The following is a 23,904-nucleotide window of genomic DNA, read 5'->3' as shown; positions in this document are numbered from 1 at the left end:
GCAGAAAAGGTCTTTGACAAAATCCAACACCCTTTCATGATAAAAGTCTTGCAAAGATCAGGGATACAAGGGACTTACCTCGACATAATAATTATAGTTTACAAGCTTATAGCTAACATCAACTTAAATGGAGAGAAACTCAAAGCAATTCCACTAAAATCAGGAATGAGACAAGGGTGTCCACTCTTTCCATACCTATTCAATATAGTACTTAAAGTCTTAGAGCAATAAGACAGGAGATCAAAGGGATACAAATTGGAAAGAAAGAAGTATCTTTATTTGCAGATGATATGATAGTATACATAAGTGACCCTAAAAATTCCACTTGGAAACTCCTACAGTTGATAAATGCTTTCAGCAATGTAACTAGATATAAAATTAACTTACAAAAATCAGTAGCCATCCTATACACATACAACAAATGGTCTGAGAAAGAAATCAGGGAAATAACACCTTTTACAATATCCTCAAATAATATCAAATATCTGAGGTATTTCTAACAAAGCAAGTGAAAGACTTGTATGAAAAAAACCTGTAAGACACTAAAGAAAGAAATTGAAGAAGCCATCAGAATATGGAAGTATTTCCCGTGCTTATTGATCAGTAGTATTAATATAGTAAAAATGGCCATCCTACCAAAAGCAATCTACAGATTGAATGCAATTTCCATCAAAATTCCAACACAATTTTTCACAAATCTCAAAAGGACAATTTTCAGCTTCATAGGAAACACAAAACCCAGGACAGCTAAAACAATATTGAATAATTAAAGAACTGCTAGAGTTATCACCATCCCTGATTTCAAGTTGTACTACAGAGCTATGGTAATAAAAACAACATGGTATTGGCACAAAAAAACAGACATGTTCATCAATGGAGTTGAATTGCATACTCAGATACAAATCAACACACCTATGAAGACATGATTTTTGATTAAAAAAAAAAGCCAGAAATACACACTGGATAAAAAAGACAGCATCTTTAACAAATGATACTGGTCAAACTGGATGGTTGCTTGTAGAAGAATCCAAATAGAGTCATACTTATCACTTTGAAAAAAAACTCAACTCCAAGTGGATCAAAGACCTCAACATAAAACCAGATACACTGAACCTGATAGAAGAGAAAGTGGCCAATAACCTTGAACTCATTGGCATAGGGGATGACTTTCTGAACAGAACACTGTTACCACAGGCACTAAGATCAACAATTAATACACGGGACCTCATGAAACTGAAAAGCTTCTATGCAGAATAAGACACCATCATTTGCACAAAGTGGCAGCCTACAAATGGGAAAATATTTTTACCAACTACACATCTGATAGAGGGCTAATATCCAAAATATATAAAGTTCTCAAGGAACTAGATATAAAGAAAACAAATAACCCAATTTTAAGATGGGGTACAGATCTAAACATAGAATTCTCAAAAGAGGAAACTCACATGGTTGAGAAACACCTAAAGAAATCTTCAACACCCTTAGCCATCATGGAAATGCAAATCAAAACTACTTTGAGATTTCATCTTACACTCATCAGAATGGCTAAGGCCAATAAACAAGTGACAGCTCATGCTGGCAAGGATGTGGAGTTAAGGAACATTCACCTTTGTTGGTTGGAATGTGCTTGTACTTCCACTATGGAAATCAGTATGGCAGTTGCTCTCCCAATCTTGGGCATATACCTAAAGGATGCTTCATCATACCATGGAGACACTTGCTACACCATATTCATTGCTGCTCATTTATACTTATACAGGTATAAATGGAACTAGAAAAAAAATCATCCTGAGTGTGGTAACTCAAACCCAGAAAGACAAATATGTTATGTATTTGCTTATATGGGGATATTAACTGTTAACTCAGTGATGACCAAGCTACAATCCATAGTCCCATGGAGGAACTAGGGAAGTAGAGATAGATCGATAGAGCTCCCTAGGAAAGGGAAATAGAATAGATATTTATGGATGGATGGGGGTGGGACTGGAACAGGAAGATCAACTGGAGAAGGGGATGCAAATGGGGAAAAAGGGAAGGGAATATAGGAAGAGACAGCTAAAAAGTAAGGGCCGTTTGAGGGGTAGTATGGAAACCTAATACAGTAGAAGCCTTCATGTATATATATGTGAAGGTGATCTAAATAAAGTCACCAAATAATGTGGAGACAGACCCCCAACTGGACATCTCTTGTCATCAAATGAAGTTTCCAGTACCAGACTTTAGTTACCTCTATTTCAGATGTTGGCCAAAGGGGTCCCATGGGAACCCTTAAACTACCAAGGCTGTTATTAAGACTACAGGTTGCTCTCCACAAACTTAAGGCAAACCCCATTGTTGAAGACTACACTTAGGCAACTCATTGAACATGGATAAGTCAAGCTGATGCCTACATAGAGCCTTCACTCCTACGTGGTAGCACTTTTGGTACAGGAAGGTACAGTTAACACCACCAAAGGAGAAACGTAAACGGCCACCCAGTCACAGACTGTTTGATCTACAATGGTGTCCTGACTGCAGGATTTGCTAGTGCAAGGGTGGCACAAGGCCTGTAGGAGTAACCGACCAATATCTGATTTGACGTACGGCCCAATCCAGGAGATAAAACCTATACCCAGCCCTGCTTGAGTGACCAAGAACCCAAGACTAGATAGCCTAGGAACTTATGACAAAACAAAATACTACTCACATAACTCCTAATGACCTCCTGCTATACTCATAGATCAATGCCCTGCTCTGCCAATCAGAGAAGCTTCCTCCTATAGCAGATAGGAACAAATACAGAGAGACCCACAGACAGATATCATGCAGAAATAGAAACCTTGGGATACTCAGCTCCAAATGGGATATCTCCATCAAATCCCTCACCTGAGAGCTCAAGGAACTCCGTGGAAGAAGAGGTGGAGTGAGTGTAAGAGACAGAGGGGATGGAGGGCACCAAGAAATCAAGGCCCTCTAAATCAACAAGATCGACATGCATATGAACTCACAGACACTTGGCAGCATGCATGGGGCCTGCATGGGTCTGCACCAGATAGAGTCTTAGAGTGGAAAGAAGAAATGGACACATGCCTCCATCCCTAACCCATAAGCAGTCTCCAATTGATAATCACTTGCAAATGAAAATTTAGTTTCCTACAAAGGAGTCTGTGGGTAAAACAAACGACTTTTAATGGTAGGCTGCAGGCCCAGCCATAGATGGCCAACAGAAAATGAATTCAACGGCATCTTTGGAGAGTTTTTTTTTTTTTTGTCTCATAATATCATGTCAGGGCTTTTTATTTTTTCTAAAATTTTGCCTTATTTTCATATATAAATATATGAATTTCATATATATATATTGGGTCTTTTGTGTGTGTGTGTATATATATACACACACACACACACACACACACACACACACACACACACACACACACACACACACACACACACATGCTTCTAGTTTAGTGTTTTTATTGGATTTCTGAATGTGTGAATGAGTGGGTCTCTGATTCTTGGGCCTTCTCTTGGGCTCTTTCCCTTCTGTTTGTTTTGTTCTATTCTGATGTGTTAGTTTTTATTTTATCTTATCTTATCTTATTTTATTTTATTTTATTATTACCCCTTAGGAGCCTGTTTTCTGATGAGTGACTACCAAAAGGTATAGATTTGGATAGGAGGGGAGATGAGGAGTGACTGGTAGGAGCAGAGGAGGGGAAACAGTAATCATGATATTTTCTATGAGGGAAACATATCTATTTTTGATAAAAAAAAAAAAGAGGGAAAAACAACATGAGCAGTTTCCATAGATGAGAGGAGAGCATGTCAGCCTCCTAAGTAAGTGCAATGCATCATTCTGTGCAGGAAACTGGAACAGAGAAGGAACACTGAGGAAAAACACTTGATGAAATGCAAATGGAGCTTACGTATTATACATAGTATTGCACCCGTGTTAGGTTCTTAGTTTTGAGAACTGTGCTGTGATAGCATAGCATCTGAGACTAAGGAAGCATGATGCACGGTCAACAGCAGTTTTCCTCAGTCTTTGTATTTATTGCCCCTCTAAGAGCCTTTGGGGACTTTAAAAAACCTAGCCCTTCCCTTTCATGAAATTTCAACATCACAGAGATATTTCTGTTTATGCAGGATGGCATGGGGTGATCCAACCTCCCTTTGAGGATGCTTGGCATACAGAAACCCTCTGTACTGCTTTTGTAATTTTCCATCATATTGATTTTTTCCAGCATGAAAACATATTTTTAAAAAACTAACCCCAAACTCCCTCACCCAAAGGTACTAATAAAAGTACATTTTCCCTATCCAGTACAGCACACCTGTGGAAGATGTGTAGTTTACCACTTCAACATTGTGCATTCCCCTCCTAACGTCAGGAACAAAGCAAATATATTTGTTCTCACCAATTCTGTGCAACAAATTACTCTAAATTCTTGTCTGTCCCAGAAAGAGAAACTAGAAAGTCCTAACGCTTGAAAGAGCTATACTATCTTTATTCACAGCAGATGGACTCATTCTGAGTTTGTGTGGAGAAACTGTGGGGGCTGCTCAGGATCTTAGACCAAGAGAAGAGCCTGGATAAAATTAACTTTGCTCTTTCTCATTGACATCTAGTCATTTGTCACCTACCAAGGGCATAAGGCCTCAGAGGGACATTGCTAGACACCTCCCATCTCATCATGTGGACATCAACGTGAGTTCACACAGGCTAGGGTGGCTGTCTCACTTTGTCATAGATGACAAAGGTATGAGATCACCTTCGTTGCCAGAACATTTATATACAATGCATGGCTGTACGTGAATCACTGTTTTTCTTTGTTCAGCTCAGATGTTGTTAGGCATTTTACTTAGAATCTTTATTTTCTCATTTAGGGTACATCAGTGAAGGGTTCCTGGCCATGCAACACGCCTTAGACAAGGCCATCATGCTACATCATGGCGGTGCTGCTGCGACAGCACTCTTTAATGACACCAGCCTTTTCATTCAGAGATTCCCAACCCCTGCTTTTCATCATGATTTCTTCCATAAACTTGCTAATATTTTCATCCCTCTAACAGTGGCGTGTACCTTCTTTATGAATTATCTTACCCTGGTTCAGTCCATTGTGTGGGAAAAGGAAAACCAACTGAAGGTAACTCTATTTTTCTTGTAGACAGCATTTATATTAAAAAATTGAAAGTGTGGGGTGAACTTACATGGAAGGTTGAATTAGCTCTTCATGTTCAAAACCAGTAGTTTGGTTTCACTTGCAGCCATTCAGCACACACATTTGTGGCAATTCTCTATAATTTTGTCTTTATTCAAATTTTTTTAGATGACTCTTAGTTTCAGTATATGGAAAACTACTTTAAGGAACATTCCAGATATAATTTGAATATCAACTACCCACAAACTCCTCAATGCATCCAGTCCAGGGTTAGTGATTTATCAGGTGGTTTTTGAATACTCATTAGTTATAAGTCCGGACATTTTTTCTGTTCTTCTTTTATCTGATCTTAATAGGTATCATGTTCTTACACATTTCTCCATTTTCTCTCCATTATTCAAATTTTTGCTTGCCATTCAGCGGTTCACAATCCTCTCTTGTGACTCATTTCTATAAAATCAGAAGCAATGCTACCAGTCTCTTTGCTGGTTTTGAGTAATGTGTTTTCTCAATTGTCATGTCGGTCTGACTGATTTCTGCCATTCTGATTAATTTTGGTGTTGTTGACTTTTTTTCTGCTGTCTGCAACTTCTCTGCTTTATTTATCTCATTCTAATCTGGGTTACCCTCTCCCTGTGTCTAGCTCCTCCTTCTTTTCTAGGCTCATGGGGTATAAAGTTAGGCTATTTGTCATAGTTGTTTCTTCTTTAACTTAGGCCTCTCTAGCTGTAAAGTTCTCTTCCAGCTCCATTTTCACTACGTCCCATAAGTTTTGGTGTCTTGTGTTTTTGTTTTCTACTTTTCCTTGTTATTTCTTGAGTGGTCGTTGAAGGATGCATTGTTAATTTCTTCCTGTTAATGATTTTTTTTTCAGTTTTCCTGTTATTGATTTCTGGTTTCATCCCTTTGTGATAAGAAAAGATAATTCACATAATATCAGGCTCAGAAAAAAAGAAAAGTGTAGATGTAACCAACCGTCTTATTAAATAAGAAACACAGAACCAATGCAAAGAAGAAAGCCAAGAGATCAGAGCTAAGAGCCTTACCATTCCTGCTGAAGCTAGCCTCTTCAGCCAAGAGACCTCTCCGAAAGAGACCTACTTCCTGTCTGTTTGTCTTTATATAGACTTTCTGTTCTGCCTTCTCATTGGTTGTAAACCCAAACACATGACTGCCTCGTCACTGCCTGTATGTTCAGCCCTCCAGGTCTTCTATGGTATTGAAATTAAAGGCGTGTGTCTCCAATGCTGACTGTATCCTTGAACACACAGAGATCTACCTAGCTCTGCCTACCAAGTGCTGGGATTAAAGGCGTGCACCACCAATGTCCAGCTTTTGCTATGGCTCTAATAGCTCTGACCCCCGGGCAACTTTATTTATTAACATACAATTAAAATCACATTTCAGTACAAATAAAATACCACCATAGAAAAGAATAAAATTTAAAATTACAATAGGCAAAGTAAACAAAAAACTAAGATGTAAAAAAATGAAATATATTAAGACTCTCTTTATAGGCTAAGGTTTATTCTGGAGATGGTTAAGGAGGAGATGAGAATTTATTTTGTTTGATTTCATGTTCTGTCACTTGAGTACAGTTGGGTAGAGTGTTGTTTGAAATCTTCCATTTTTCACGGAGCTTCTTTGTGTCCAGTTTTTCTGTTACTGAAAATGTTATGTTGAAGTCTCCAGTGATTATTGCCTCATTTAATTCTGTTGGTGTTTTTCTTCGTGTATTTTGTTGATGTTGCTTTTGGTTCATACATGTCTTTCACTGTAGCATCTTCATGATAAAATGGCCCTTTTTTTTCAAAACACAATATCCTTGATTTCTATAATAATTTTGATGTAAAAATATTTTTGTTTCATATTACTATTGCTACCTCAACTCCGTTTTAGTGACTATTTCATAGGATATATTTTTGTCTTTCCACTTCAACTCAATTCTGTTGTTAGATATGAGGTGAATTTCAACAAAACTCACAAATATATTAAATGATGTTTATAGATACTACATCCAATGCATCTGCAATATCACATTCTTTGTAAGTATAGTGGGTACACTAGAAGCCTGAAATAATAGAGTATGATCTCTATCCCAAGAGAATTAAATTACATATTTAATAAGAGTCACAGAAGTAGAAAAACACAAATATTTGAACATTAAACCAAGACTGGATATGAAACAGTCACAGAACATGTCTCAGGGAACAGAAAAGGCCTGAACAATATAAAGCGTGTTTTTCTCTGGGAACAGCAGAGTGAAGAATAGATCTCACAGTTATTTAGCAATTAAACAACAAACTTATATAAACAACATATAGATCGAAGAATAATACAGGGAAAACTAGAAAATATTCCCACCTGTTAGCAAATGTGAAGTTCATCGAGATTAATGATATATGTCTAAGGTGAGCTGTAAGGTACATTCAGACCTTTCTGGTGATCTGTGCACAGCAAGCTCATTGCAGTGTGTGTTGAAACCAGATAGTGTTATGGTTTCTTCAAGACTGTTTTGACTACCCTGGGTCTTTTGAATATCCATATGAATTTTATTAGTGTTTGTCAATCTCTAAGTTTATGTACGTGCATATGATACATATCTGTGTATATGTTTATGTGTCTGAGTGCAGGTGCCTACATGCCACACCATGCTTGTCAGAGGACAGCTTTGGGTGTTGGTCTTCACCTTCCACCTTGCTTGTGACAGGGTCTCTTTGTTCTTCATGGCTGTGTGCAGCAGGCTGGCTCATGAGCCTCTAGAGAGTCCCCTGTTGCCACCTCTTATCTTGTCATAGGAGTATTAAAATTACTGACATGCTGCCATTCTGGGCTTTATGTAGATTCTGCAGTTTCATGTAACTATGTACCAAGATCTTTGAAAAGGGATTGTGTTTAGTTTGTACACTAATTTAAGGGATCTTACCATGTTAGCAATATTAAGTGTTCTGGTTCATGAAATGGGGAGCTCTGCATTTATTCTGACTTTCTGTCATCTCATTCAACTGTGTTTTGCATTTTCTATGTACAAGTCTTGCACTACTTTTGTTAAATGTACTTTGTCACTGTAAGTGCTTATTAAAGTTTGCTAAGTAAGGGTCTATAAGATGGCTCACAGGCAGGGCACTTGCACACAGGCCTGATGACCTGAATTTTAAACCTGGATCCCAGAAGGTGACAGGAGAGAACCAACTTCCAAGAATTGTCTTCTGACTTCCATGTGCACCATGCCACATGCATACCTCATGCACACACATGTGCATGCACAGACACAAGAATAAATAATAGATAGATAGATAGATAGATAGATAGATAGATAGGTAAAATTTTGCAAATTGAATATGTTTCAAGTATTAGACGCTAGAAAATTTAATGGCACATTTTATCTTGTATTTGTCTCTTACAGGTAATAGTATGAACCTGTAACCACTCTAAAGAGATTTGAATAGCATGCATATGTTCACACTTTCTAGTCATACATTAATTAATTCAAAAGACATTCCTTGAGAATCTTGTATGTATCAAGCAGGTAGAAATTAGGGGGTGGGCTATAGTCATAGAATTTAAATATTGACATATTAGTAAAATTCAATAAAAATATTTTAAGTAGCCTCTGAATATTCAGACCTTTCAACTGACCTTTTTTTTTTTTTTTTTTGGTTTTTCGAGACAGGGTTTCTCTGTGTAGCTTTGCGCCTTTCCTGGGACTCACTTGGTAGCCCAGGCTGGCCTCGAACTCACAGAGATCCGCCTGGCTCTGCCTCCCGAGTACTGGGATTAAAGGCGTGCGCCACCACCGCCCGGCTCAACTGACCTTTCTTAATCTAGGCTAACATTATATTCATTATGAAATGCTTTAAATATGCTTTTGTTAAAGCTCAAAATACCTCATATTTCTATAAATAACTACTTCTGAAGAAAATAGATTGTTTATAAGGATTATTGCTAAAGCTGTGAGAATTTCCCTCTTTTCATCTTAATTTTAGGACTCTCAAGTTTTATGATTAAATTTAAATATTATTATATCTTTTTCTAGAAATATAATTATAAGAAAGATATATTTAAGTGGTTTGTAGCTTTGCTTACATGCACTCTGTGTCTTTAACAGTATCAGGCAATTATTGAAGAAATGACCTCTGAACTTATAAAAACTACAGGACTCATTCACTAGCTGAACAATTTTAATGAAATTACAGGAGATCCTGGGCCAAATTTTATCCTCTTTAACTTGGAGATTTGGGCCATAAATACGAAATTAGATAATGTGTCAGTACATTTTGAGAACTCTAAGGCACTGTGTGGTTGTGTATGTGTTTTTTCATGTTTATTTAATTTGTGGTAATTCTCCCACAGGAATACCAGCTCATGATAGGACTGAGCAACTGGATGCTCTGGGTTGCCTATTTCGTCACATTCTTCTGTTTGTATTTTATTAACATCATATTTATATGCATGATTTTATTTTTCAAGGCAAGTGTCTTTTTGAGTCCAGTATGTTGTGGCTAAACTTTAAGAGGGAAACAGAAGTATAGAACCAGCCTAACATCTCTGTTACTAGGAAAGGAAAACTTAGCTTGTGTGGACGTCATTGTAGAATCTGAGCTGCTTGGTCTCTCGGCAGACTTCAGTTCAAGCCTAGGTGGGTGGACCTTCTGTGAGAAATGAGTCATTTGGTGCTGGAGATGAGGGTTTTTAAGGTACTTGTCTAACATATACAAATCCCTGCATAAACAGCGAGTAATGGCGCATGCCTGGAATCCCAGCAGGCAGAGGCAGGTCATCATCAGCTACCAAGAGTTCAAGGCCAGTCTGGCCTCTATGAGACCCTGTCCAAAATAAGTATTAATTTTTCATCTCCTTGAGTGTGTCACTCGTGTTGACCAGGAACAATAATGTATTTAAGGGCATTTCTTTTCTTATACTTTGTCATGATAACACATCATACATGACTAAACCAGATTTCTAATTCTTTTGCTAGATTGAACCTGCACGAATCTTCCACTACAATGACCCAATCCTTGTCTTTGTCTTTTTGTCACTTTATGCCAGCTCATCAATATTCTTCAGTTTTATGGTTAGCACACTGTTTAATAGAGGTGAGTACATGATTCCTCCTGGGAACGAGGCTCAATAACAAACAAACACTGTGTTTGAACACGCCTTCTAAATGTTATCTACCACCACACCCCTAGCCTCTGTGCTCTGAGATGGCCTGTGCCCTTGAAATAGAGCAAATGTAGAGTGATAGTTTACACCTGTAGCACCAGCGGTTGTGAGGCAGAAGTAGGGGGATCAGGAGTTTATGGATGTCTTCAACAATATAGTAAGTTCGAAGCCAGCACGGACTAATGAGATTTTGTCTTTTAAAAAAGAAGAAATGGAATGAGGTGAGTGGTGAAAATTGATAAGTACAGCATTTGTGTGATGCTATGATCATATTTGATCACATGTGGGTGTTCTTTCTAACCTGAACTGCCTCTTGTATCCATCTAGCCCTTCCACCAGAAACTGTTGAGATGCAGATAGCTTTTGACCTGAAGAGACCAGTGTCTGCTAGTTTGATGACGAGAAAATCCAGAAAAGAGCAGAATTGCTTTTTGTGTGTTTTAAATGTGTGTTGTTGGTCTGTTAGGTATTTGAAATGCAGTTCCTACCCCCACAGAGCTGGGTTTGACCTCTGGAGTATGGATATCATATGCACAAAAATTATTGTAGAATTCTCCAAAGAAGCAGAAACAATGGGAGATAGAGGGATATTATGATGAATTGGTTTATTTGGTTATGGAGGCCAAAAAGCCCCCCAACACACACACACACACACACACACACACACACACACACACACACACACACACACACACACACACATCTGAAATCTGTTACCAGGGGATCCAGGAAAGCCATTGATTAATTTCAGTATGTGTCCTAATACCTAATAAGGAGAGGAGTTAGTGAGTCAGTCTAGTACCAAGCAGGATAAGACTAGTGTTCTGGCCATGAAGGCTGTCAGGAAGAAAAAGAATTCTCCCACCCTCTGTTTGTTCCTTCGGGGTTCTCAGTGTAAGGTAGGACAATCAAACTGATTTAAGTCCACAGATTCAAATGCTGACCTTAACTAGGGGCACTCAGACACACACAGAAATAATGTTTAATCTGTGTGTCCCACAGTACATTCAGGATGATGTATGAAACTAGCCACCAGAAGACATGCAGCAAGCAATGAAAATTAATAAGTCATAGCATACATACAAGAAGATCCTAGATCACAATATTGCAAGTGAAAGTGGACTTAAGAGGTAGTAGGTAGGTTTTGAAAGTTTTTGGAGGATTGAAAGATGAGAATAGAGCCGGGCGGTGGTGGCGCACGCCTTTAATCCCAGCACTCGGGAGGCAGAGGCAGGCGGATCTCTGTGAGTTCGAGGCCAGCCTGGTCTCCAAAGCGAGTTCCAGGAAAAGCGCAAAGCTACACAGAGAAACCCTGTCTTGAAAAACCAAAAAAAAAAAAAAAGAAAAAAGAAAAAGAAAGAAAGAAAGTACAATCAATGGCTATTCGTTCATCCATCTATTCATCCACTCACACATTCTCATAAGTTGTGCTTAGCATGGTCTCTAACAACAAAGACAAATAAAACTTTCCTTCTGCCCTTTGAGGGTTCATATGCCAAGGGATTTTTGTGAAATTACAGTCCCACTGGAATGTGAGAATTCCTATTTTTCTATGTCTCATGTTAAAACAGGAATAGTAGATGATTGCCAGCTGGGTGGGGAAAGAATGGCCTTTGACTGGCTATCCTTTCACGTGTGTTGAAGTGTATATCATATATGTTCAAATATTATATCTAAAAAATGAACTTTGTGGAAAAATTGTTCTCATGTCTTTTCAAAAAAAGTTTTGTCTTGAATCAATAAAAACTTTGACTTAAGGCTGTAAAAAAATAATAATAATAGACTTGTACCAAATTGGGGATACGAAGTGTTATATAAAAGCAATTTAAATCTGCGTTTTTTTTTCAAACTGGAAGTATAGTTAGATGGCAGAGCCCTTGGTTGGCATATGTGATACCCTAGGTTCAGTTTTCAGTACCACAGAAGAGAAATTAAAAATAAATTTTCATTTCATCAGTTACTAATGAAGCTTAAGTGTAATGATTCAGGAGTATTTTCTCTTCTGGAAAATTTGGCCATGTTGGGCAGGTGTGGTAGCACACACTTATAATCCCAGCACTTGGGAGGCCAAGGCAGAAAGAGTACCAAAAGTTGGAGTCCAGTCTGGTCTACATAGTGAGTTCCAGGCCAGCCAGGGCTACATAGCTAGACCCCATCTCAAAAACTTATTCACAACATCCTTCTTTATTTCTTAAAGTCTATCATTCTGTCTGATAGTTTAGCCACTTCCCTCTGGCATGGATGACTTTTTCTAGACTCATGATTAATTTGTATCTTTGACTTCTAATACATTCTGACACCTTGCCTTTCCCGAATTTAACTCATGCCATTGCATTTAGTACACTGACAAAGTATAGTAATGACTAATTGGGTTTGCATCTGCCCGTCAGCCATTTATTTTATATATGCCTCATCTTTTTCTTCCTTGTGTCTTCCATTTTGATTCCCATCTCATTTCCTCTCCTATATAGCTTTTGATTATTTTCTTATATAAATTATAGTTGATGCCATAATCATGAGCAATTTATGACGTTAGCTTCAATAACATTTTTTAAAAAAAAAGACTTTTGTTGAGCTGGAGTATCAATGGTATCCCCTCTCTTCTCAGAAAGACACTAGAGTAAAAATGTTTTCTCCAGCTCTATGTTTGTTATTAGTAAATAATATAATATAATAAAATAATAATAAATTTGCTAAGGACACCAAACTCCTGATATGTGGTCCCAGAACCAAGAAGTCTCTTTTGGATTCTTAAATGATGGTTTTTGCCACACAGAGAATTATTGGTTGACAAGTTTTTATTTTGTTTTCACAGTGTCACTCCAGTGACTTCTAGCCTCTAGAGTCCAAGAGGGAAGTATGCCGTAGTCTTGTACTGGACAGAATTCTCTCCCTTAAGACTCTATAGCCTTTTGTTTTCTAATGCTACAATGTAACCCAGGACCTCAAGTATACTAGGCAAGCACACTACCATTGAGTGACACCTTCAGCACTTTATTTTGCCAATTCTCTGCTTTTGGAATTTGACTTTTTTAAAAAAATTCTAGATGTGTCTCAGCGTAAGCTTCTTTGACTGCCCTATTTGAAGTGGTGTTTTTGTTTTGTTTTGTTTAGATGAGGTTTGTGCCCTTTTTTTTAAGTGTAAAGATTTTCAACCACAATTCTTCAAATCAGATACTTGCTTTCTTCTTCTGTGACTGCTCTTTGCATATGGAGGTGACTTTGAGAGCAGTCCCAGGCCTCTTAGGCTTTGTCAAGTTTTTATTCTATTTTCATACTGCTCCTTAATGCCAATTGTGCTATTTTTAACTGCTGATTTTCCCCTTTGTCTACTCAGCCATGTAAAGTCTTCATTTTGTGTACTTTGCAGTCTGAGCATCTGCTTGGTTCCTTTCATAATGTCCATCACTTCACTGATAATCTCTAGAAGTAGAGATCTCTTTTTCCTACTTCCCCTCAGCTCTTTCTTTCAGGAACCAGCTTATTTAAGATGGATTGTTTACAGAAGTCCAGCCTCTGGCCTTCCACAGGGGCAAGTATTTTCTTTGTGGTATTGTTTGTTTCATTTTGCTTTTGTATATGAATAGCTTGTATCATATTCTTTGCATTCTTCATAATTCTTGACTGAATACAGCAATATTTTAACTATTATTAAATGGCAACTCTGAAAATCAAATTTTGGAACTCCAAAAATACTCTAAAACCCATCCACCCTCTGCATCTGGGTGACAGTTATGTGGCTTGATCTTTTGTGGGGCCCCTAGCAGGGGGACCAGGAACTGTCCCTGATGAACGAGCTGGCTCTTTGTAACCTATACCCTATGGTGGGATGCCTTGTTCAGCCTTGATGCAGTGGGGAGGAGCCTGGTCCTGCAGCAACAGAGCCATGCTTTGATATGCCATGCTTTGTGGATTCCCAAGGGAGGCCTTACCCTATCTGATGGAGAGGGAGGAGGAATGGATGGGGAGTTAGAGGGGAGGTGGGGGGAGGAAATAGGAGGAGAGGAGGGAGGGGAAACTGTGGTTGGTATGTAAAATAAAATAAAGAAAATTTTTTTTAAAAACTGTATAGTTGGGTTTTTGTTGTTGTGTTGTTTTAAACACTGAATTGTAGTTTCTTGACTTATTCAGGAATCCTTCTTTTCATCCATTACCATGACTTAGACCAATCTCATAATGCCTGGATGAATATTTTGATTTTTCCGATAGTTTGTTTATATTTATAATTTCTGGTGTTGAGTGGTAATAAAATTATAAATTTCTAATAACTGTTAGAATATTCATATTCATTGCGTATAGAATGAACAAATCCAGAAATATGAGCTCTTTGTGTGTTTGATTTTAGCCCTTTTCTTCCAGAAATATCTTTGTGCACACACTGCATTCCAAACATGGCATTTATGTTCTGGGGAAAATAGTGGTAAACAAAACAGACATTTTGATTTCTTGTAACGCTTACTTAGTGTACACATAAAAAAGCCAATTTATATGTTGTGTTTCTCAAAATTGCTTAAATTGACCACACTTCCCTTTACATTTGCAGTCAATTTTGCTATGAGCTTAGGAAGTTCCTTTTTTCTCCTCACCTACTTCCCATATGTTATCATGTATTCTAAGTATGAACAGATGACATTCAAGCAAAAGCTGATTTGGTCCTTCGACTACAATGTTGGGATGGCATTTGGATTTAAATTCCTAATCGATGCAGAGACAAAGAGTGAGTAGTGACCTTGTAAACTTTGCTGTGTTCTAGAAGATGCATAGTTAATAGCTTGCTGGTTATTCGTAGTTTAATTTTGATTGCTAAACTGTCCTCCAAAATTTTCTTCTACTTTATACTAACATATTAGTATATGAATGACTTCACAATCTCTCCAAAAATTTATTAGGAGTCCAAAAGAGCCCCTTTCTGTTTCTTCTGGAGCAGGAATCTATCCCTACATTTCAATGATTATGTTTTTCCAAAATTATGCATTCCAGTGAGATTTCTAGCATGCAAAGCAGTGACGAGAGGAATCATCATCCTAGTCCATAGGTCTGCTTATTTTTATTAAATTCTATTTTCCTGAAGTTTGTGTAGTTCATTTTTATTGAATTCATTTCCAATTGTTTCTCTGTTTGGGTATAGTGAGAGACAGTTTCCTGATAACTTACTCAGATGTCCTCTTGCAGTCTGACATGCTAAGGGTGTAAGAAGGTAGTGGATTCATACAGGAACCTCTAGAGAGCACCAACACACCACTCAGTTATGATACAGATGAAGAACTATTTTAGTCCCTCTGGCATCTAATTGAATGTTTCATAATTTATCTTAGAAACTGGAGTGAAATGGAGTAACATATTCTCATCAGCGGATAAAGACAGCTTTTCATTTGCCTACGTGCTAGGAATGCTTTTAGTTGATGCTTTCCTATATGCCCTTGTGGCCTGGTATATAGAAGCTGTCTTTCCAGGAGAGTACGGTGTGCCCAAGCCATGGAACTTTTTCATGATGGTGAGTCTTGGTGCCTGTTATTCATAGGTGAATCCTTGTGAATTTGTTCTAAAACATCTTAAAAGAAAATCAGTAGTCAGTTTTACACTGAGTATGTAGACGAGGTAGGAGAGCCATCCTTATCTATGTTCCTGCCATACTAATCCACTACTGTTTCCCTAACACAGCCTGAGCCCTCATACTTACATAGATAGATGATGTAGGTAAGATCGTGGAGTCCTAAGTTATTATTGCAGATATCTATAACTATATGTGGGGAAACATAACCCATGGGTAAGAGCTGGAAACTAACCAAAGTGTATAAATTGTGAGCAACGAGTCCACACATTGTCAGGAGTGTATTTCAGAAAGGCTATGCTTAAAGAAGGTAACAGCATTGAGACTCTGGACACTAACACAGAGAAGTTTAATTATGTCTGGATCCTCATCACCTTTGGTCCAGATTTCTTACCGAGCTCCAGAAAATAGCATGGAAATCTTTGGCCTACGTGTTGCTTAGAGAAGATGTGACAGAGATATAGCACTCTCTCTCCGACATCAGTTGGCAATAGTTTCCCTTTACCCCTCTCAAATATTTACTTGGGGGGGGGGTGTCAGGTTTTTTTTTTTTAAGATTATAATTTAAGTACATTTCTCCTGTCATTTTCCTCTCTCCATACCCTCCTTCAAAATCATGGCCTCTTTAAAAAAAATCTGTTATTATATGTGTATATGTATATACATAAAAATCCCTAAGTATAGCCTGTTCAGTCCATGTAATGCTACCTGTATATAAATTTTCAGGGCTGACCTCTTAAAACTGGACAACCAGTTGGTGTGCTCTTCCCTGGGTAAGACTGCCCCTCCCATTCCCAGCTTTCCTCAGCTGCCGGTAGTTCTTTGTGTAGGGCTGAGGACTCATGAGCTCCTCTTTCGAGTTCAGCATGTTCCTTGTTCAGCTCACTTTTGGGCAGTCGTGTTGGTGACTCTATGGGAGTAGCTTCTGATAGTATTGGGAGACATAATCACAGCAAGTTCCCTGATCCTTAGAATCCTTGAGGCCCACTTCTGTAATGTTCTCTGAGCCTTAGGTGGGGGAGTGTTTTGTAAATGTATCCATTGGGACTGGGCTCCACAACTCTGTATTTTGACTAGTTGTGCTTTTCTGTTATGTTCTCCATCTGTTGCAAAGAGAAGTTTCTTTGACGAGGGGTGCAGACAACACATATCTGTGGGTTTAAAGGCAAATGGACTTAACAGAGATCTGCAGTTATTCTATTCAAACACCAAAGAATTCACGTTCAACTCTGCAGCACATGGAAGCTTTTCTGTTTATTTTTTGTCCAGATGACCTGTCTATTGGACAAAGTGATATATCAAAATCACCTTTTATTAATTGATTGATGTTAATCTCTGTCTTTAAATCCAATGATAGATTTTTTTTAACGAAATTGGGGACACTGAGTTCGGTGCCAATATGTCAGATAATAATGTCTTCTTGGTTAGCTGTTCCCTTGATTAGAATGAAGTGTCCCTTTAAAAATCTTTTCTAATTAGTTCTAATTTAAAATCTATGCTTTCAGATATTAGGATAGTGGCACCTGCTTGCTTTTTGGTCCTCTTCCATTGGATTACTTTTGTCCATCCTTTTACTTTAAAGCAATGCCTATCTTTAAGTCTAAGATATGTTTCTTGTAGGCAGCAGACAGGTGGATTTTGTTCTGGATCCATTCAGTCAGTCTGGGTCTTTTGATTAGGGAATTGAGGTCATTGATATTTAAAATTATTACTGAAATGTGTGTGTTCATTGTGATCAACGTGTTGTTGATTTTTGACTTTGTTTGTCTTCTCACTGGTCCTTCATGTTTTAATAATTATGACCTCATATGTCTTTCCACAGTCTCTCTGCTATGCGAATTTTTCTCTTCAATCAAAAATATTGCTTCTTTAATGCAGCCTGTAAGAGCAGCATCCAGGCTGCTCCAGGGTTGTAGAGAGGACCCTGCAGAGTAGTGGGGCTTCAGGAACTTTTTCTATCTGAGGGTTTTAGGAAAGGAACACACTCGTTCTGGTGGTAACTTTCTTTATTCTCTCATGTTGCTCTCTTTTCTCATGTTAGCTTCCCTGCCTATTTTCTCATGTTGGCTCCCTACTCTCTTTGTTCTTACAGCTATATATACTCAACAGAAACTTTCATGTTGAATATAGGAACTGCATTGTAAGGTCACATTTCAGTAAACAACAAGGGACAGAGCCATCCTGATAACATACTAATCAGAAACCTCAACTTCTTAATTGGCTGTAAAGTGTAGTTGCAGTTACAAAGAAAGATCTAGTTATTGTTATCTATTTAGAGAGAGAGCTTTATAAAACTAAGCTATTGAGGAGTCTAAGAAAAATAAGGAATTTGTGTATACATCCTATATTTCTAAATGTAGTAACATTTTAAACTAAGATTTTGTGATTAACAGAAATGCTGGGCTTTCTCGAAGTGTTTACAGAAAGAGAGTTGTGTTGTAAATGCTTTGGTTAGAACTCAGGTTTATCTTAAATCCCCTAATATAAGCCTACTTGGCATTTTCCAAGGCACAGTGACATAAAAAGTGTTTTAAATCTTGAAATATATTTTCCTATTTTGCATGTAATTTCTGATTGTCTAAGAACACCTGCAGCCCTCATTAGGGGCTACAGAGTCAAGTTATTATCTGTAGCCTTGACTAGTCAAAATATATTTTCACAAGTTGAGGTCAGGAATGGATACAAAGACTAGATCATTTGCCAGCTAGCAATAACTGGGCTTTTTTGTATTTACAACCTAGCCAGACAGCTCAGTATGTCCTTGTGAACTAAGATAGGGAGTGGTTATCTAAAAACCCATTACCAAGGCACTTGGTCTTAATCTAAAGTTACTTTGAAGCATTAAATCAGCTAATGGTATACAGTTGTCTTAGAGCTGGGGAGATGCAACTATTTTCTTATGTCAACCTAAGCTGTGATATTAAACAGTTCTCAGGAATATATAATTCCTGACTTGTGTAGTAATTCTTTGTATTCTTATTTATTCATCAATCTCTGTGTAAGCTAACATTATAGATACCAAATGAACAATACAGCTTAATGAGGAGTCAGTCATCTTCTAGACAGTCCACAGATGTAAATGCCCGTAAGGTTGAAATATAATCATGAGATAGACACATTACAGTATAGGTAGTGGGGAGATTCCCATAGCTGTTTTGCACAAGTGAAATTACAGACAGAAGAAAATGATATTCCAGAGTCTGTGGCCTCATAAGCCTTGCTTGAATAAGGTTCCCCCATCAGAGAACCTAGTGTGTTGACTCCCTTGAATATCAATTGCCATCTGCTGCATTTATATCATGGTCCATGGCATTTCTTAGTTTTGGTTTGTTGGATATAGATTTTTTTCAGGTTCCTTATGTTGTAGAAAGTTTTTCTTTCTCCTTCAAACATGGCAGAGAGCTTTGCAGGGTATATTATTTTATGTTGGCTGTCATAGTCTTTTAGGACTTGGAATGAATTGCTCTAAACTCTTGCAGCTTTCAAAGTTTCCATTGAGAAATCAACTATTGTTCTTATTGATATTTCTTTATATGTGACTGGAATATTTTTCTCTTGCAACTTTCAATATGTTTTCTTTGTAATATATACTTAGTGTTTTAACTCTGGTATGCCATGGGGATTTTCTATTTTATTGTCTATTTTATTTCTATTTTATTGTCTATTTGGTATCTTGTGTGCTTCTTGTATCCATATGGGTGTGTCTTTCCTTGGTTTGGGAAAGTCTTCTTCTGTGATCTTTTTAAGGTTCTGGTCTATACCATTGACTTGAAATGCTTCTGCTTCATCTATTCCTATGATTTGAAGGTTTGGCCTTGTCATGGTGTCCCACATTTCCCATGTGTTTCTTTTCATATTTTTGGGGGGCAGTTAAATTTTCTTGTTCCTTGCTCATTTGGTCTTGATCCTCTGTTTTATCTTTGAGACCTGATGTTCTGTCTTCTGCTTGCCTCATTCTACTCGCAAAGCTTTCCTTTTAGTTCTAAATTTGTTATGGACACAACAGGCTAGGGAAGACAAAAAGATGTGGGAGTGGGTTGGGACTAGAGGTTGGGAATGTCTTGGGTGGAATAAAGTCAGGTGGACAGAGGGGACTGTCCTGGTATTCATGTGTTTCCTGCTTGAAGCCAGACTGTGAGGATAGATAGGTCTGAGTGGAAAGGTCAGATATTATGTGAGAGAGTCCTGTGGTTTGCGGCTGGGTGGGGAAGATTCTGACTCAAGCCTAAGCTCCTTCAAAGTGAGGCAATGGAAGGCCAGACTAGGCTGATACACAGGTTATGAGAACCAGGCTAAATTTGGTGGGATTAAGGGAAAGGTGTGGATGATGGGATCAGGGGTACTTTCCAGGCTAGGTCCTGGCAGAAACTTAGGAAGTTAGCTACAGCCCAGGAGGAGTTGACTAGGCAGTGGTATGGGATGTGGGACCCTGTTGGGGGTCTTGAGGTCCCATGCTGCACAGGTGTGGGAGGCCAGACTAGGACTGAGCACTTGCTGTGGGATGTGGGATAAGTCTGGTGGGTTAAGGGGAAAAAATAGAATCTGCTTGTAGGGGATACTTACCAGGCTAGACCCTGGAGGGGGACATGGGTAGTCTATAGCTAGCTTGCTCTAAAATCTGATATCAAGAACTGTATGCAGCCTAGCTCAGTGCAAACGCTGTTGGGTCAATGTATTTTCTAGTGTTTTCTTTTCCATGCCACCAGTTACATCAGTTCTATTCCTTCTTAGCGCTCCTACTGGTTTGGAGACACACCTCAAACAAATCCTGAAATCACCCAATTTCATGAGACAATTCAAAGCAAGTATTTTGAAACTGAACCAGCTGATTTGATGCCAGGCATCCAGATCAAACACCTGCACAAGGTATTCTTTCATGACCTCCCTTCCTAATGAAGCTGGAATTTACCTTGTATTCACTGTAAACCTTCAATATGAGAAATACACAAATATTCACCAATTTTTATTTATTTATGCTAATAAGAGTTCGTAGCCATTGCATTTACTTCTCCAGAGAAAGATAAAAATGGTATCTGTACAGTACTTAGTAAATAGTGGATCTTTCTACTAGAAGATAATCAGATTCCCTCTGACCTGTGCCATGTTGTCTATATGTGCTGCCATTTTAAAGTGTATCTAATGGAGCTTTGTGGCTTGAGTGGGTAAACATTAATTTCTGTTCACTGATGCTTTCCATTCATCTACTTGTGATCTCTTTGGCCTGGGTGGTTGTTGGGGGAGGGTGGAGGCGACACTTGATCTATCAGTTTTGCTGGATTTTCTGCAGGCGTGCAGCTCAGGTGGTTCATGTTCTCTGATATTTCCTTCCTTCTCAAGGGTCTGCATAAACTTGAGATCTGAGCTCCTAACTCTAGAGCTGCAAAAGACTCTGGAGGGTAGAGAGTGTTTATTCTCTTATAGACCTTTCCCAGCTTCATTATTTTACAAGACATCTCTATTTTGCTTTTTTCAACCTAGGTGCAAAATTCAGCTTTTTCCCTAGACTTCTCCAGAACTCCAAACATTTTGATAAACTTTTTTTATGGATGTTAGTAAACTGTAATATAGTCTCTGTTGTTTTTTGACTGTACATGCCAGATAAGGTGGCCCACTAGCTTCCAAGAATTCTCCTGTTTCTGCCTTCCATGTCCCTGGTGGGATCAAGGATGTGTCTGGTTTTTATGTGGGTTCTGGGGATTTGAACTCAGATCCTTATACTTTTATGGCAAGTGCTTTTGCCCACTGACCCATTTCCTCAAATGGCTCAGTGGGCAAAATAAAGACTGACTGAAGAAGACTGTGGCATTGCCAGCTTCAAGGTGGTAACTGAAACAACGAAGGGAGGGATGGGATTGACCATGGAAAGATTGCACCCCTACTGTGAAATTCTAAAACTCACCTTGTTTCTTCAAATAGATCCTCCCTCTTTGCTGTTCCTCCTTACTACACTCTATTTCCCATTATATTAATGTGTAGTCCTTTTCTTCTATGTAAAGAGTTGCTCTTTGCTCTTGTTCTTCCAAACTGCTACGAAGGCTACATAACATTTACGGGCTTCCACCAACAGGTATTCCAAGAGAATAACACCACCAAGATAGCCATTGAGGACTTGTCTTTGAACATATATGAGGGACAGATCACTGTTCTTCTAGGTCACAACGGGGCAGGAAAGTCCACAACTCTGTCCATCCTCTCAGGTCGGTGTTCAGCTCTATCAAGAAGGCATTCCTTACCCAGACACTGGGGTTAATGCAATGAAACTGACATGATATAGTGTAATAGTCCACTTTGTAAACAATATAAAAATATAAAAGTTAGTGTTTGTAAATAATATAAAAATGTAAAAGTTAGTGTTCTGGGAGGATTACATAATGACTAAAAGTTTATGAAGAAGACAGGTATGTTTCTTAATGTGTATGTGTCTAAAAACAGAGCACCAAAATCCTCAAAGCCCAACCTGAAAGATTTGAAAAGGCAGCAGACACATGTGCATTTAGAGGCTTCCACACCACTCCTGCAGCCATTGGTGGAGCCAGTAGACAGGACAGCGGGAAGAATGCTGAGGACTTAGTCACCAGGCTCCAGTTCCTGTTTTTGGAAAGCGGCAGCCCGACAACAGCCAAGCACACATTGTTTATAGCCCACTATGAGCTGGTACATCAGCTCCTAGGCTGCCCAGGGAAAGGGGTAGAGAGAACCAAGAAGTATGAAATGTTCAGGCAGGAAGAAAATGATTCTAGACTGAAACTTGGATTTTTAAGAAGAATTCAAGAGTACCAAATATGGTGAAACCATCGATACATGTAAGAAACAATCTCAACATTTTTATATATACATTTTCCTTTTGAATCTATCAAACACTTAGATAAAAACAATATTCAACTTTTGGCCCACAAGGCCAACCACATCAAGTGCTCCAGTGAAGCTGACAAAGCTAGAAGAAAAACAAAAGACCAAACCATTTGCAGTGTCTGAAAACTGAGAAAAACAAGGTAGACGAACAACGGAGTAGATGGTCCTTAGGGAGCTAAGAATCAAGATCGCTGGCAGGAGTCCTGCTAGGGTCAGAACAACCGCGAAGACTTGCTTTAAAAACGTCCCCCCAATCCAACTGCAAAGCAGAATGGGCCCCAGTATATTATGGCAAAGGACAGAAGACCAATCCATAACTGAGTCTAACTGCCAGGCATAATCCCCAACGGATCAGGGAAGCTTAATTGAGAAAAGAAAGAGACAACCCAAGAAAGCCATCTAAATAAAGACCACAAATAGCTACTTCACAGAGTAACACCCAACACTCCACATCACATCGCAGGAGAAAGGGAATTTACTGAAATCCTCCAGCTAAGTCCGAAATTCAATACACAAACAGACAACAGCCTGCTGAGGATTCAGGGTAATCAGTATGTAAAGTTACTACAGTTGTGTGTGCTTGTGTGAGGCGGCTAAAAGTCACTTCTCCACCTTATTTATTTATATATTTTGAGACAGTTTCTCACTGAAACAAGAGCTCAGCCTTTCAGCTATTATGCCTCGTCTGGGAGCCCCAGGAATGACTTTGTCCCTGCCTAAGCCCCTACTCCAGTTCTACCCTCCACCACCTTTTCACTGCTGGGGTTGTAGGTCATACCACTGTACTTGGGTTTTCTGTGAGTACTGGGAATCCAAACTCAGGGCTTCATGCTTGTACAACAAGCATGCAAACACCTTACTAACTAATCCATCTCCTCAGACCTAGATAGCTTAAAAAAAAGAAAAAGGAGGAGGAGGAGGAGCAGGAGCAAGAGGAGGGAGAGGAGGAGCAGAGGGAGGAGGAAGAGCAGGGGAAGGAGGAGGAGAGACGGAAGTGGAGGAGGAGGGATCAAGTGTGACTTACAGAAGAAGTACAGGAACCAAAGTAAAAAGTTCATTATTAGAAATTAACAGTTGGTATGAAATGACAGAATAATCAGTGAATTTGAAGAAAAATTGATAGACACTATGTGAGTAACAGAAAAAGAAAAATTAACAGCATCAGAGAAATACAGGCACCTTTATGTGCACTGA

At 38.6% G+C, this 23,904-nt stretch overlaps 1 protein-coding gene across 1 annotated transcript in view; it reads left to right on the top strand.

The window, feature by feature from the left end:
* Positions 1-23,904, top strand: part of LOC128125730 (phospholipid-transporting ATPase ABCA3-like) — an 84,229-nt gene that overhangs the window by 13,193 nt on the left and 47,132 nt on the right. The window contains exons 6-10 of the mRNA XM_052763379.1: positions 4,867-5,126; positions 14,925-15,024; positions 15,623-15,801; positions 20,590-20,724; positions 21,926-22,055. Of these exons, the coding sequence (XP_052619339.1) occupies positions 4,867-5,126; positions 14,925-15,024; positions 15,623-15,801; positions 20,590-20,724; positions 21,926-22,055 (804 nt within the window). The remainder of the gene's footprint in view (positions 1-4,866; positions 5,127-14,924; positions 15,025-15,622; positions 15,802-20,589; positions 20,725-21,925; positions 22,056-23,904) is intronic.

The sequence above is a fragment of the Peromyscus californicus genome, unplaced genomic scaffold (assembly GCF_007827085.1).
Source record: "Peromyscus californicus insignis strain IS unplaced genomic scaffold, ASM782708v3 Scaffold_4__1_contigs__length_199733344, whole genome shotgun sequence".
In the NCBI taxonomy this organism is placed as follows: domain Eukaryota; kingdom Metazoa; phylum Chordata; class Mammalia; order Rodentia; family Cricetidae; genus Peromyscus; species Peromyscus californicus.
Note: the sequence above shows the minus strand (reverse complement) of the source record. Positions and strands in the feature narration are given on the sequence as shown.